Here is a 16,156-nt window from a genome sequence, read left to right on the forward strand (position 1 = left end):
TTATGGTGATGCTGCATATGTTGACATAGGACCGTGGCCACGCTTGACCATCTGCCCACAGATTCGACAAATGGCCATGTTCACCTCCCCGACGGCTTAACTGCCACACCGCCGAGTAAGTGATTTTACCCCCACACACCGCACTGACTGACTGCTACCGCCACTACAGCCGCGAACCCCTGCACCGCTACTTTCCCAGCCAGCAGGCTCCTGCGAAGCAAGTGGTCTACTCCAAACATGTTTGGCTGCCGAGCTCCCGCTGCAACCACCCTGCAGACTCCCTGCCACGCTACCGACTTGCTGGCTCCGCCGCTGCCTCACGCGCAAGCTGCCACCCTCTTCTCCCAATGATGATAAAGCCCCTTCGTCAGCCGACTCCCAATTGCGATTGGCTACATTATCATCAAGTACTGTCTGCATGTCACTGATGTCCTCCTCAACAGTCTCTGAGCCAGGAGCCTGACCACTCGCAACACCAGCTCTCACGCCACTTTCCTCATCACTACTTGCCTACCTACTGGAGGAAGCGGTGGATGTCTCCTCTGGATCTTGGCTGGGCAGTAGCTACTGACTGTCCCCTAGTAGCTTGTCCTCGCTGTATAGTGGAGCTGAGCCCACAGCATATAGTACTTCTCTGGCTGATGGAACAGAAAAGGACAGAGGCAGGTTGAGGACGGGTGAGAGCACAGGGCCTGCTCCCGGACCATGCCAACTAAGAGTTGTGTGTGACGAACCCACCGACTCTTGGCTGGGGGTGTCTGATGTCACTTGCGACGAAGTCGAAGATCGAGTCAACCATTCAAGAACCTCTGGGTTGCTGGTCAAGACACGACCGCTAGCTGACACTGGGAGCTCAGGCCTCACGAAGTGACCCCTGCTGCCACGCCCCCTACTCTGCTGTGTCCTGTGCCTGCGCCAGAAACATTTAGGCCGGTGCCTTCGGCAAATAACGTTTTTTTTTTGCCACTAATACACGCGAAAAAGGGCTGTAATTTTCTCACTTCAACATACAACGGCTAATAAGCCCCTCCCCCCCACTAAAACACAACAAAAAAGGCTTTAGAACATATATAACTGCACCGCACAAGGGCTAATAAGACCAATGGAAAATGGCAGAATCCAAGATAGCTGAGGCTATTTATAGGGCTGTGACATCACAGGGGCTGGCTGGCTGCTGATTGGCTGCATGCATGGCATTGTAGATTATCCCACATTCCCAGAGTTCCTTGCTCCAATGATTCGTAACCACGAAGCATGAGGAAATTCGGTGCGAATCGAATAATTCCTGAAATTCGGATCGAATTCCACTTCGTCAGCTTCGATTTGCTCATCTCTATTCTTGGGTATGTGTCATTTTAGCATGGCAAATTTTGGGTAGGATTCTTGAATAAATTGGAAAATGTAAGTATGGCATGGACAGTGGATACATTATTGTTCTATGCAAAATTAGCATATGATTAATTACATTTTCCAGGATATAACCTATGCAGGGGCGGACTGACAACTCATGGGGCCCCCAGGCAATAGGAGATTATGGGGCCCCTGTGTCCCCGCCCACCCTCAAGCCACACCCACATATCGCACCGCCCACATCACCTATATCAATGGTCGACTTGGTTCAATCAAGATGTCAATTCTTTTTCTTTTAGTTTAATATAATTTATTATATTCTTATTTCTCTTTTAAAAACTGTAATATAATAACTATATTGCTGAAAATAAATTATATATTGTTATTTGTAGATGTCGGGCATATGAGGACTGCTGTGGATCAAGATGCTGTGTACGGGCACTCTCTATCCAGCGGTTATGGTATTTCTGGTAGGTTACATTATGCCTTGAAGCTGCACTGAAGGACACTAATCAATACGCATGTTAAGCTATAGGCTGATAATTCTCATGCAGATAATATGTATGTATATTAATGTATATGTCTATGCAGACTTTATGGGGTTGTCTACTGAGTTCTGATCACAGAGTGTCTTGCTTCTGGAATCCCCGATGAAAACATGGCAGCAAGTATTAAATTTCCCTACAGCACCACACAGATAAGATGCTCGTTGTGACAGCTCTTCACTCTAATAAATAGATCAGTGCCCCAAATGGCCAGCTTCCCTCCCTCAGGTGTGCCCGGCTCAAAAGCAAAAAATAAAATAAAATAAAAACACTAGATGTATCCATTCTCCACCATTAGATTATGGTCTAAAATTGGTTAGAATAAATACTGCTGTGGTCAGCACCTGCATTTCTCTTACAGAAAACCCAAGGAGAACTGATCTCTGTTCTCCGTCATACAAACAATGTTGGGTGGTCTCAGGGGAGGGAGGGTTCCAATTATGTGCTTTGATAGTGTAGAAAAAAAATATAAAGTTTAAAGAAATAATTCTGCAATATTAGTATCACTTATTCTGTAACATCTTCATCATTTTCTTATCACTTTTAAGGAGCATTAAAGATAATTATTACCTAAATAATTTTTACCCAAGAAGTATAACAATAAAGTCATAAAAAAGGAAGCAGACAAAATGTCCGGGCATCATCACACATTCAGTAGTGCATTATTATCCGTCCAATTATGGATAAAGCAATGGTGAGACAGAGTAATTAGCAGTGATCTCCAACACCACAAGTTTAAAGGGCCGTTCTCTAGGACATTGATGGCATATCGCTAAAATATGCCATCAGTGTCAGATGGGTGTGGTCTCATGTCTGGGCACCTGCTGCTATCTCCAGAATGAACCTCCAAAGTGAGCTGCACATACGCGGCCACTCTCTGTTCACCACTATGGGAGTTCTGAAAACAGACGATTTTATATTTCTGACAGTCCCATAGCAGTGAATGGAGAGGTGGCCATGCTTGCATGGTGCACTCTCCTCTCAGTGCTATGGGACTTCTGAAAATAGCTGAGAGCACTCATTTGGCTCTTTTCAAAACTCCCATAGCAATGAGTGAAGAGCACACTGTGCATGTGCAGTGTGCTTTATTTCACTTCATGGGCCCCATTCTCTGGATAGGAGCAGGTCCCAGAGGTGAGACCCACACCATGTCTGATATCTTAACGATATGCCATCTGAGATGGGCAAACTCCTTTAAAGTTAGAATCCAGGAAAAAGGTAGACTAGAGGGGCCCAGCTTACTTGCCAAGGTTAATTCAAGTGTTTCCCATCGATCCTGAGATCCCACATGGGTAGTCATGCCATTTATGTAAATCTGTACAAGAAGAACGATATGTAAAGAGGTATACACAACAAGCAACTAACTATATAGAAGGTAAAAATGGAAACTCTGAGGGACATGACAATGCTACAGAATTATTGCTTGAAAATTAAAGGGCTTGTCTCATCTCAGACAATGGGGGAATATCGCTAGGATATGCTTCCATTGTCTTATAGGCGGGGGTCCCACCTCTGCGAACCGCACCTATATCAGGAACAGAGCCCTGCAAGGTGGTGGCTAGAGGGCTCCGGTCCAGCCACCACCAAACGCTCTCCCCATAGAAGTGAATGGGAGCGCACCGCGCATGACTGACCAGCGTTACCATTAACATCTATGGGTCCTGACGGAAATTTTCGATGGGCCCATAGAAAATGAATGGAAGGTGGCTGCGCACGCGCAGTTCGCTCTCCACCACTTTCGGGGCTCTGTTCTCGATATAGGTGCTGTTCCCGCTGGGACTCACACCTATAAGACAATGGGGGCATATCCTAGCGATATGCCCCCATCGTCTCTGATAAGACAACCTTTTAAAGCCGTTAATGACCACTTATGAATAAAAAATTATTCTTATACTTTCTCTTAATCAGTCAAAAAATGTCTTGTTTTCCGATACATTTTTTGTATATATATAGAAACTGACTATTGTTCATAGGACTATTTAAGCCCTAAAATGACAAACTAATTGTTGTGCCTGTTCTAGTCCTATAAGGTAAAATTGCATTTCATTGTGACCATTATACTTTTCAAGCATTCAAAATCTAATGCAGGACCATGGGGTGGGTCACCTATATCTGCAACCAATTGTAGTTGGGGAGTAGAACAGATCAGGAAAACATCTAAGGTCATGGTTCTATGACAAAATAACATATTCTGATCTTATTCTCTAGGTTTCTACTGATGATGGGAGTTCTGTTTTGTTGCGGAGCAGGATTTTTCATTAGACGGCGAATGTATCCACCATTGCTTGTAGAAGAACCAACATTTAATGTATCATATACAAGGCAAACACCTGGGCCTCCACCAGGTCTGTCCGAGTCTGAGAAACACTTTACATATATCTTTATGAGTCATTGTAAGAAAAGTCTACACATTGGGGCATATGTATCACTGGAATTACACCAGTTTTCTGCAGTAATAGTTGTAAAAGATTTACTAAAGTTCTCTGTCACTTTCACCACCATAAAAGTGACAGTGAAATACGTCAGGTGTACATCAGGGTACATCGGTGTGCACTACACTCTCTTTATATTCTGGCCAGTATTAGATGGTGTGTACCAATGGTTCAAGCAAATGTCATATGACAACACAGCACTTAAATACTAGCATGTTAAAAGCTGAACATCAATAATAAAAATGGATTAAATATTAATAATGAGTGATGACGCATTACCATTGCTTGAACAGGAGGTAGAATGTTGAATACTTTGGAGGTACTTGTACAATAAAATGGGCTCTTGAATGGGTTCTCAAGAGTCTAGTGCAGGGTTTCTCAACTCCAGTCCTCGGGATCCACCTACTGGTCAGGATTTGAGAATATCCCAAAAAATGAATACCTGTGGTAAATTCTGATGCATTGACACTAATTATATCACCTGCTCAATACAAAAGAAATCCTGTAAACATGACTGGTAGGTGGGTCCCGAGGACCGGAGTTGAGAAACCCTGGTCTAGTGAATAAAGTTTATTAGGCAACAATCACGAAGATTAAAAATGAACGATAAATGAACACCATAAAAAAAAGCCATCCTTTTTGTCACCTTACATCGCAAAAAGTGTAATACCAAGCAATAAAAAGTCATACGCACCCCAAAATCATACCAATCAATTATCTCATCCCGCAAAAAAAATGAGACTCTACCTAGGACAATCGCCCAAAAAATAAAAAAAACTATGGCTCTCAGAATATGGAGACGCTAAAACATGATTTTTTTTGTTTCAAAAATGGTACCAATCAAGCCGTCATCTCATACCCAAAAAAATGAGCCACTACATAGTCGCCCCAAAAATAAAAAAAACTATGGCTCTCAGAATATGGAGACACTAAAAAATCTTTTTTTTTCAAAAATGCTTTATTGTGTAAAACTGAAACAAACAACCAAAAAAGTTATATTGGGTATTGCCGTGTCAGTAACAACCTGCTCTATAAAAATACCACATGATCTAACCTGTCTGATGAACATTGTAAATAAAATAAATAAAAAACGGTGCAAAAATTGCTTTTTTTTTTTACCTTGCCTCAGAAAAAGTGTAATATAGAGCAACCAAATATCATATGTACCCTAAAATAGTACCAACAAAACTGCCACCTTATCCTGTAGTTTCCAAAATGAGGTCATTTTTGGGGGAGTTTCTACTCTAGTGGTGCATCAGGTGGTCTTCAAATGGGACATGGCAACTTAAAATTATCCCAGTGAAGTCTTCCAAAAACGATATGGCGTTCCTTTCCTTCTGCGCCCTGCCGTGTGCCCGTACATCAGTTTAAGACCACATATGGGGTGTTTCTGTAAACTACAGGGCAATAAATATTAGTTTTGTTTGGCTGTTAACCCTTGCTTTGTTACTGGAAAAAAATTATTAGAATGGAAAATCTGCCAAAAAGTGAAATTCTGAAATTTCATATACATTTTCCTTTAATTCTTGTGGAATACCTAAAGGGTTAACAAAGTTTGTAAAATCAGTTTTGTGTAGTTTCTAAAATGTGGTGATTTATGGGTGGTTTCTAATATGTAAGCCCCACAAAGTGACTTCATAACTGAACTAGTCCTGAAAAATTTGGTTTTGGAAATGTTCTTAAAAATTTTAAGATTTGCTTCTAAACTTTTACGCCTTCTAACATCCCAAAAAATAAAATGTAATTTTCAAAATGATACAGACATGAAGTAGACATATGGGAAATGTAAAGTAATAACTATTTTTGGAGGTATTAGTATCTATTAAAAAAGTTGAGAAATTGAAATTTGGAAATCTTTCCACTTTTTTTTTTATAAAAATGAAATATTTTGACTCCATTTTTCCACTGTCATGAAGTACAGTATGTGACAAGAAAACAATCTCAGAATGTCCTGGATAAGTAAAAGCGTTTTAAAGTTATTACCATATAAAATGACACATGTCAGATTTGCAAAATTTGGCTGCACCCTGAAGGTGAAAAATGGCTGTGTCCTGAAGGGGTTAAAGACCCAACATCTGTCGTACATATATGGCAGATGTCAGGAAGGGATTAAATTGTGGATTAATAACAAGACATTCTTTTTAGAATTTTGAGTTTCTCAAACCCTGAATTAGTAAAGCATCCCTGCACCATCTCAGCACCATCACCATGTTTTACAGTTGATATGATGTTCTTATGGTGGAATGCAGTGTCAGCTTTACATTAGATGAAACAGGACCCCAATCATCAAAAAGCCTTAATGTCTCCCTTGATGTGACTTCCCAGATGAGCAGGCTGGCCACTTCTGTTTCATTTGGAGATAATAATGTTCTTTCTGGTTGGCTGAAATCTCAGAGACCTATGTGCTGAAAGTCCCTATGAAATCCACACCAAAAACGCATAAAAAATGTTTTTGGTGTCGATGGTTTTTAAGCATTTTTGGTGTGGATTTTCCACAGATCTCCCCTGTCCATTGAAAAGGGTCAAACATACAAAAAAAAAACTCCACAACAATTGTAAAATCTGTACAGCAGGTCAATCTTCACACCTAATAAAAAAGCTAAGTTTACAGAAGATTGGTCTAATCTCATACACTTTGCTGGTACTGTATTGCGCTGCAGTTTTTCTGCATGAAAATCAGAACGGAAAAACAGCACGTAATATGCATCATGTGCAGGCTCCCTTAGTACACCTTTCTAGACAGGTGTATTTCAAGGGGTTATATTGGATTAGAAAAACATGGCTGCCTTCTTCGAAAACTCCACAGGTTGTGTGTGGTATTGCAGCTCAGCATCTCGCACTTCAATGGAGCTGAGCTGCAATACCACACACAAGCTGAAAGAAAGCCGCCATAGAAGCTGTTTCTGGAACTCCAGCCACCCCGGGCTGCCTCTTATGATCTCATCCATAAAGGGAACCTGTCATCAACTTTATGCTGACCTCACTGAGGGCAGCATAAAATAGTGACAGAAATGCTGATTTCAGTGGTGTGTCACTCATGAGCTAAAAGTAGTTGCTGAGAACCAGCATCATAATCATTGCAGCCCAGGCCTGGAAAAGAGTCAAATCTACCTGAGAAGAGTCCTGGTTATTCATAATCTCCTGCTCTCCCCAACCATCTGCTGATGATTGGCAGTTCTCTCCTAGAGAGAAAGGAAGAAAATGAGGTAGAAGACTGTCAGTCATCGGCAGGTGGGCAGGGAGAGCAGGAATTCATGAATAACCAAGACTCTTCTCAGGTGGCCGTGACTCTTCCAGGTCCAGTCTGCAATGATCGTGATGTTGGTTCTCGGCAACCACTTAGGGCTTGTCTACATCAATGTTATAGATTCAGTCACTGTTTTCCGTTATAACGGAAAATAACGGAATCAATAAGACGGAAGGCAAAACGGAAGTCTTTAAAAGGCATTCCGTTTTGATTTACCATTGTCATATTAGAAGTCTATGGGAATCATAACAGATCTGTCTGGTTCCCGTTATGCAAGACGGAAAAAAAAGTTCTGTCGACAGGACTTTGTTTTCCGTCTTGTATAACGGGAACCAGACGGATCCGTTATGATTCCCATAGACTTCTATTATGACGGATCAAAACGGTATGCCTCTTAAAGGGTTTCGTTTTGACTTCCGTCTGATGGATTCCGTTATTTTTTGTTATAACGGAAAAAAAACGGAATCCATAACGCTCATCTAAACCCGCCCTTACTTTTACATTTTAAATGACAGACCGCTGAAATCAACCCGCCTGTCTACTTTATTCTGCTCTTAGTATAGACAGCATAAAGTTGATGACAGGTTCCCTTAAAAGATAATATTCTGGCTATGACGAAATGAAGATTAGTCTTTTCACATTTCTGTGAATGCTTCCATTTTTGGGTTACATCAGAGTAAGAGAAACTCTTAATTGGAAAAACAGAGTGTTGGATCTGTCAAGCTACTTTCACATTAGCATTTTCGTTTTCCGGTATTGAGATCCGTCATAGGGGCTCAATACTGGAAAAAAAAAACGCTTCAGTTTTGTCCCCATTGATTGGCAATAGGGACAAAACTGAACAGAACGGAATGCTCCAAAATACATTCTGTTCTGTTCCCATACTGGAGAGCAAACCGCAACATGTTGTAGTTTGCTTTCCGTCCTGGGATACGGATGCAGGTCAATGGGGACGGATCCGTTTTCTCTGACACAATAGAAAACGGATCTGTCCCCCATTGACTTTCAATGGAGTTCATGACAGATGGCAATGTTAAAGATAATACAACCGGACCCGTTCATAATGGCTGAAGATGGTTGTGTTATCAGTAACGGAAGCGTTTTTTCTGAATCCTGCCGGATCCAGTAAAAACTCTAGTGTGAAAGTAGCCTTAGTGAAACTCAAGATAGCCACTAACATATTTAAAATGTGTCCACTGCCTGGACTTCAAAAAACATTGATTGGTCATCTGATGTGTTGACTTCTCTATTTCAGGACCTCAGCAGCCAGGAATGCCATATTATTCTGATCCAGGGGGAAACCTAGCCACACCTTCATTTCACATGCAGCCAAACTCCCCTCAAGGAAACCCAGCTTTCCCACCTCCCCCATCCTACTACAACACACCTCCACCACCCTACGAGCAAGTGGTGAAATCTTGCAAATGAAGCAATTTTTGCACTTGGCAATGTTTTTCTTATATCTGACTTTTTACAAATTCACGATGATGAGGACGCTCCCTTGGCGTGACGATTGCTCTCTTGGTATGAATCATTGGAAGATCAGGTCTGTTCAGAGGGAAAAGCTCTTCTTGGAACTGGATTGAAGTCATGACATTTTTTCAGAATTACAGTTTATGTTCCCCTCTCGGCACTAGCATGGGGTTTGATGGATAAATGCACTTCTCCATTGCTGGAAAGGCAGTTTTTCCGTTAATTTATTTCTTTTCTACGCGTTCCTAGTACTGTATTGTAGCTCTTTCATTGTATCTATGCTGGTAGCGTACACTACATATCGTTGCCTAGTTTGCCTATTACTCTTCAGAGTGCTAGCAGATTTTGCAGTATCTACAATAAAAGGCATGCTGTTCATGGAAACTATGTCGGATAATTTGTGTTTTTCATCAAAATGTAAGAAATAATATAAAAAAACAAAAATGCGACCTGACAATAGACAAGAAGGCAAGAAGGTCAAAAACATGCTGTGATGGTGCACATGGAATGGGGGAGGTCTCTTATGTGGGACATTTTACAAAAATGATGTTTAACTTAATTAATTTCTAAATTATTTCATTGGGATACACCTTCAGGGTAAGGCCACATGTGCGGTTGGAAGAAAAGTAAGTGAACCCTATGCAGTTACTTAGTTTTATACATTGATTACTAAGAAAATTTGTTCCGTTTCTTATCTAAGACATATTTACAGACACACAATCTAACGAAACTAATAACAGAAACAATTGCACCATTTACGTCTTTTATTGAGCACCTTGAGCAAGCATACACATTGTAGGGAGAAAAAGTAAGGGAATGCATGAATTTAATAACCTGCAGATCCCCCTTTAGCAGCAATCACCTCCACAAATGTTTCCTGTAGTTGTAAAAGTTGCAAATAAGATTTCAGCAACATTAAAGGCTTTTTTTTAATTATCGCATTGTACTTATTTTGAGCTAAAAATCAACCTGAAGGCTGCCGTCATTGGGAGGTTGAGCGAAGTGCCAGCGCATGCGCACTTCGCTCAATGAAGCCGAACGGAGAAGTCTGCACGGGCGCATCAGGCACAGGCCTGTGCGTACGCTCGGGATGTTAGAGAAGAAGGATTGGGGAGTGAGGGAGAGCCGGAGGAGTAGCAAATGATTCTGAGGCAGCGCTGATGACAGCAAAGGAGGAGCTGGGCACCAACGGCGGCGGGTGCGGGCGGCATCTGGAAGACATGAGCATCCCCCTGGGCACCTTACTGAGATGAATGACAGGTTAGATAAAACGTTTTTTACACTAAATGAGCCTACAGATTTAGCTTATAAGACCACATTAGGAATCACAAGAGCTCCATGCGCATAACCATATTTTTGAATGTGGGGGTCAAAAACTGGTGACAGAATCCCTTTAAGGAGAAATTTTGGGCCATTCCTAATTGTAAAAAATTTTCAGTTCATCAATATTTGTGGGATATCTTGCATACACAGATCACTTTGGGTCATGCCAGAGCATCTCCATAAGGGTTAAGATCAGAACTCTGACTTAGCCATTCCAAGACACAAAAAGTTTTCTTCAAATGACTTACGTGTGTGCTTTGGGTTATTGTCTTGTTATATCACTTTTCTCCTTAGTTTGAGGTCATGGACTGCTGTCCTTACATTCTCCTTAAAAATGTTTTGATATACCTTAGAAGTCATTGTTCCCTCAATGACTGCAAGATGCCCAGACCCTGACACGGCAAAGTAGCCCCAAACCATGCTTCATAGTTGGAAATGGGATGAGAATTTTTTTTTGGTGTGCAGTGTTCTTTTTCCGCCTAACATTTGTCAGCCCCACTTGCAGGGAAAAATTTCACATGATTACGCTAAAAATGAAAATCATAAGACATATAGTACAGGACAGTATTTTTCTAAGAGAGCCAGAACCAGCCCTGTACTTCATGTGGATCCAGAGATCGACCCATTCACTGCTCTAATTTCTCTGCTAGATTTTCTTCAGGTTGGCAGCTCATGGGGTGTGTCCTCTCTGCTGCAGTGCTCCCCCTGTATCGGTCACAGTTTACAGAAGCAGATCACTCTGTATCAGTGCCCTGTCTATTGGCAGTTGAGGGATGAAAGTGACCATGTGTAAACTGTTGGTGCAGCTCAGTAACAGGATGTATACCTAATTATACAGACTGAACTACATTATATTGAAGCAAAGGCAATCTCTCTTAAATAGAGCATTTTTTTTTTATTATTTTGGAATACCTATAGTGTATTAAATAACTTTTATTATTATATGTTTATGGCGTTTACTGTGTGATCTAAATAAGGCTACTTTCACACTTACGGCAGGACGTATCCGACAGGCTATTCACTCTGTCGGATCCATCCTTCCGCTATTTCACTGTGCCGCCGGTCCGTCCCCATTGACTATAATGGGGACGGAGAGGAGCTTCGGCGTAGTACGGCAGTGCACGGCTAAAGGCCACCGGACTAAAAGTCCTGCATGTCCGACTTTTTAGTCCGGCGGCCTCTCAGCTCCGCCCCGTCCCCATTATAGTCAATGCGGACGGAGCGGCGGTCCGGCAGCACGGCGAAATAGCGGAAGGACAGATCCGATAGGGTGAACAGCCTGTCGGTTCCGTCCTGCGGCAAGTGTGAAAGTACCCTAATATGATAAAGTTATTCTGTGGGTCATTACAATAATGATGATTCCAAATTATGTACGGTAGTTTTTATTATGTTATACTACTTGCATAAAAAAAACATTGTTTTTTTAAATAAAATAATCAGGTTTTATGCCACTGCATTCCAAGCGCCAATTTTTATTTTTCTGATGACATAACTGTGTGAGGACTAATATATTAGAGCTGTTGCCCGTGCAATAAATGCTCATTTCTCTATCATAAGCCTCCAAAGGCGTTTCAGAGAATTTGGCAGTACATCCAACCTGCCTCACAACCGCAGACCATGTGTAACCACACCAGCCCAGGACCTCCACATCCAGCATGTTCACCTCCATGATCGTCTGAGACCAGCCACCCGGACAGCTGCAGCAACAATCGGTTTGCATAACCAAAAAATTTATACACAAACTTCCAGAAACCGTCTCACGGAAGCTCATCTGCATGTTAGCTCGTCCTCATCGAAGTATGGACCTGACTGGAAGTATGGACCTGACTGCAGTTCGTTGTCATAACCGACTTGAGTAGGCAAATGCTCACATTCGATGGCATCTGGCACATTGGAGAGGCGTTCTGTTCATGGATGAGTCCCGGTTTTCACTGTTCAGGGCAGATGGCAGACAGCGTGTGTGGTGTCGTGTGGGCGAGCAGTTTAGTGATGTCAACGTTGTGGATCGAGTGGCCCATGGTGGTGGTGAGGTTATGGTATGGGCAGGCATATGTTATGGACAACGAACACAGGTGCATTTTAGTTATGGCATTTTAAATGCACAGAGATACCATGATGGGATCCTGAGGCCCATTGTTGTGCCATTCATCCATGACCATCACCTCATGTTGCAGCATGATAATGCACGGCCCCATATTGCAAGGATCTGTGCACAATTCCTGGAAACTGAAAACATCCCAGTTCTTGCATGGCTAGCATACTCACCGGACATGTCACCCATTGAGCATGTTTGGAATGCTCTGGATAAGGCAAAACTGTGCACATTTCAGTGTGGCCTTTTATTGTGGGCAGTCTAAGGCAATATTCATGCTGTCTAATCAGCACCTTGATATGCCACACCTGTGAGGTGGGATGGATTATCTCGGCAAAGGAATTACTCATTAACACAGAATTAGACAGATTTGTGAACAATATTTGAGAGTAATGGGTCTTTTGTGTATGTAGAAAATGTTTCAGATCTTTGAGTTCAGCTCATGCAAAATGGGAGCAAAACCGAAAGTGTTGCATTTATATTTTTGGTCAGTTTAGATATTAAATAAATAAGAAAACACAAAGCTTGCAAAGATTGTTGCACTCTCAATCCATGGAAAGGGGTAAAGTGGGTAACATTTCAAGATAGAAGTGTAGGACTGCTTTCATACATTAGTTTTTTGCAGACTAGTGTTTTTATTGTCTTTTTGGCATTTTCACATCACCTTCACTATAGGGGAAAAAAACCCATGAAAAAAATTCTAATGAGAGAACACAGTTTGCAAAATAAAATCTCCGGAAAAAAAAACCACCACAAAATCGCAGCAAAAATCAGTTGGTCCAAAAAATATGTGCTGGTGCTTTTTAGTGGTACAAAAACAACAGACAAAATTTGTGTGTAGGGACAAATTTATCAAAAATCATGCCACATTTGATAAATTTGGTTAAAATTACAACAGTCACTTGCAAAACAGACTTTAAAAGTTCCTCTTCTGGTAATTCTCCCTGTGTCAAATAAAAAAAACACACAAATTACTTCAATAATTAAACAAGAGGAAACTTTATAGATGTGTTAGAAAAACATAAATGTGTCTGGTAATGAAGGAGGGGAAATGGGCTTTCCTTGACCTGCCTAATGTCAGCATGGTTTTTCCATTAAAAACTGTGCCAAATATTTCAAAAATTTTGGCAATTAGCAAGATCTATCCCAATGAAATAAAGGGGGTGATGAGTATCAGCCACTATATGTGGCTTTACTCTTGAAGGGATTGTCAAATTCTTTATGTGATGGCCTATCCTCAGGGTAGGACATGAGTATCTGATTATCGGTGGTTTGAAGAATATGTTGTCTGATATGTTTTTAGTCTTTATTAAAGGGTAACTTTATTAAAGGGTAACTGTTGCAGCAGCATCATGCATAAGGCAATCTTTAGTTTCTTCACATACCACAGTTTTCATTGAGTTTTCCCCTTAGTTGTGGCAGTTTAAACATTTACAACATGAGGACCTTCTCAAGGGGGCTCTTCTGAGGCCAAAACTGCTTTCCTTCACTTCCCTACACACTTGCTGTAGCCAGCAGCTCCCTGCCAGCCAATCAGATTGGATTACTGAGAGACACACCTCCTCACTCTGAAGCCTAATGCAGACATGCAGTGTGAAGGACCGCCCCTCCGTCTTCCTGTCTTCTTAAGTCCAAGAAAAGAGATGGAGGCAGCATGACCGGTAGAAAAGGTACTTTTAGATTTCACATTGTGTTTGATAAAGGCTGTGAAGCAGCCGAAACGTCACAACTGCTGCACGTTTGTTCACTTGGCTGTTCCCATTAAAGGGACTTTTCTACCGGTCATGCTGCCTCCATCTCTTTTCTTGGACTTATCATGAAGGAGCCCTGATGAATCTTGGACTCCAGGTAGGCTGCTGCATACCGGTTGACCTCAAGTTCTGGTGAGTGCGATTCCAGCATATTTTTTTATCATTTCCTGTCTTCTTAGCCAGAGACAGACAAGGCCTAGCAATGGTCTTTTAAGAGAGCAGTGGAAAGGGACAGGGTACATTAATGAAAGCTGTTATTATAAGGTAATTACAGATTTTTCGACAATCATTGACAGACTAACTCAAATATACATGCCTAGCTCTAATAAACTAGCAAATAAATAAAAAAAATAACAGTTACCCTTTAAATGAAAGTCTTAGTAAACTTTCACTTGTGCAGTTTAAGGCATCAAGCACATGACCCTATTGTGGATTGTACTGATACATAACATTGGCACTTATATATGGACCCATACAGTACAGATGTAGCAAGTGATAACTTAGCTATATAAATTAAATTAATGCTGGGTGAATTTTGGTGGAGCATTCCGACTATACCCTAAAGAAAAAACATTAGACGTCTGGGTTTTCAGTATGCCCCATTCTTTTGTTCTTGGGGAGATAGGCCACCACCAGAGGTGTCTAGCAGTGGCTTACTCCCCTCATACATGTGTATCGATGAATCAGTAGTAATCTGACTGTGTGGCCAGCTTAACTCACAGAAGTAGAGGTGTACATTTCATGCACATTAGCCCCAAAAAATACACACTGCCTCCCAACCATCAAGTGTAATTGAGTGCACTGTGTTCCACCTTTATAGGATCTATATACTTTATACAAGTTTAATTTTTACAGTAAGAAAACTTGATTTATTCATACCATTATTGTGCAGCTATCATAAAACAGCATTATAACCCAGTGCACTGGCCTTTTATAGTACATCTGGCCCCTCTGTGGAGCCCTTGAGACACCATGGCTCAAAAGCTGCTCCACTCAAGCTAGACTAGCGCTGATTTGCATGGAGCCTTAATAGGGCTTCCACAGAAGCCCATAAACCCCATTACCTTCCAAGTGTCCCTCTTTTGGTGGGACAGTCCCTCTTTTTGACCCACATCCCTCTTTCCCTCTTTGATCCTTAAATGTCCCTCTTTTCGACCTGGGGAATTAATGCATAAGTGAGCATTAATATGATTACTAAATTGATCCTTACTAAACTATCTGTATGGTTTCTACCTGTATATTAGACCATAACGTGATGCGCGCCGCAAATATTGTCTCTCTTTATGATTTTCAAAAGTTGGCAGGTATGAAACCCTCTACTGTACCTCCATATGCCTCCCACTGCAGATGGAGGCATGCACAGGTATGTACAAAAGTATCTACCCCTAGATGCATTGCAAACACATGGAATCCACCAGACCCCTTATACCAGATGTATATTGAAATCCAGCAGAAAAAAAAAATGGTTTCTCTATATGTAGAATCTATTAACAATGTTATACAACTACAATTATAAAGAGGGTCCATACCCAGTGTACATGTTCTCAGCTCTACATTATTTTCAAGCATACTTTTTGTCTTAATACAAATTGGAGACAGTGTAATGTGATCTACAATGACAAAAATATATTGGGGGTTGACGTTTTCTTCTGTGTAAACATAATTATGAAACAAAAGTCTAGAATTGGAAAAAAAATTCTACAATTAATAAAGGTCTATTAACAGATAAGGTAATTGCCTTGCCAAGAGCTTGATTTGGATTATTTTCGATTCAACTCTTCTAATCGGCTGCATAAAGCTGTGCCTTTAAGTTTCTTCATATATACAGTGCCTTGAAAATGTATTGTGAACTTGTCCACATTGTTTCACGTTACACTAGAAACTTAAATGTATTTTATTGGGATTTTATGTGATAGATAGGGTTGGTCGAGCACCAAAGTGCT

The 16,156-nt window shown here is 41.2% G+C and overlaps 1 protein-coding gene across 1 annotated transcript in view; it reads left to right on the forward strand.

Moving 5' to 3' along the window:
* Window positions 1-9,431, forward strand: part of VOPP1 (VOPP1 WW domain binding protein) — a 120,095-nt gene extending 110,664 nt beyond the window's left edge. Inside the window, exons 3-5 of the mRNA XM_044295218.1 lie at window positions 1,743-1,820; window positions 4,104-4,240; window positions 8,830-9,431. Of these exons, the coding sequence (XP_044151153.1) occupies window positions 1,743-1,820; window positions 4,104-4,240; window positions 8,830-9,002 (388 nt within the window). The 3' untranslated portion in view covers window positions 9,003-9,431. The remainder of the gene's footprint in view (window positions 1-1,742; window positions 1,821-4,103; window positions 4,241-8,829) is intronic.
* The last annotated feature ends 6,725 nt before the right edge of the window (window positions 9,432-16,156 follow it).

Source organism: Bufo gargarizans, chromosome 5, assembly GCF_014858855.1.
Source record: "Bufo gargarizans isolate SCDJY-AF-19 chromosome 5, ASM1485885v1, whole genome shotgun sequence".
NCBI lineage: Eukaryota > Metazoa > Chordata > Amphibia > Anura > Bufonidae > Bufo > Bufo gargarizans.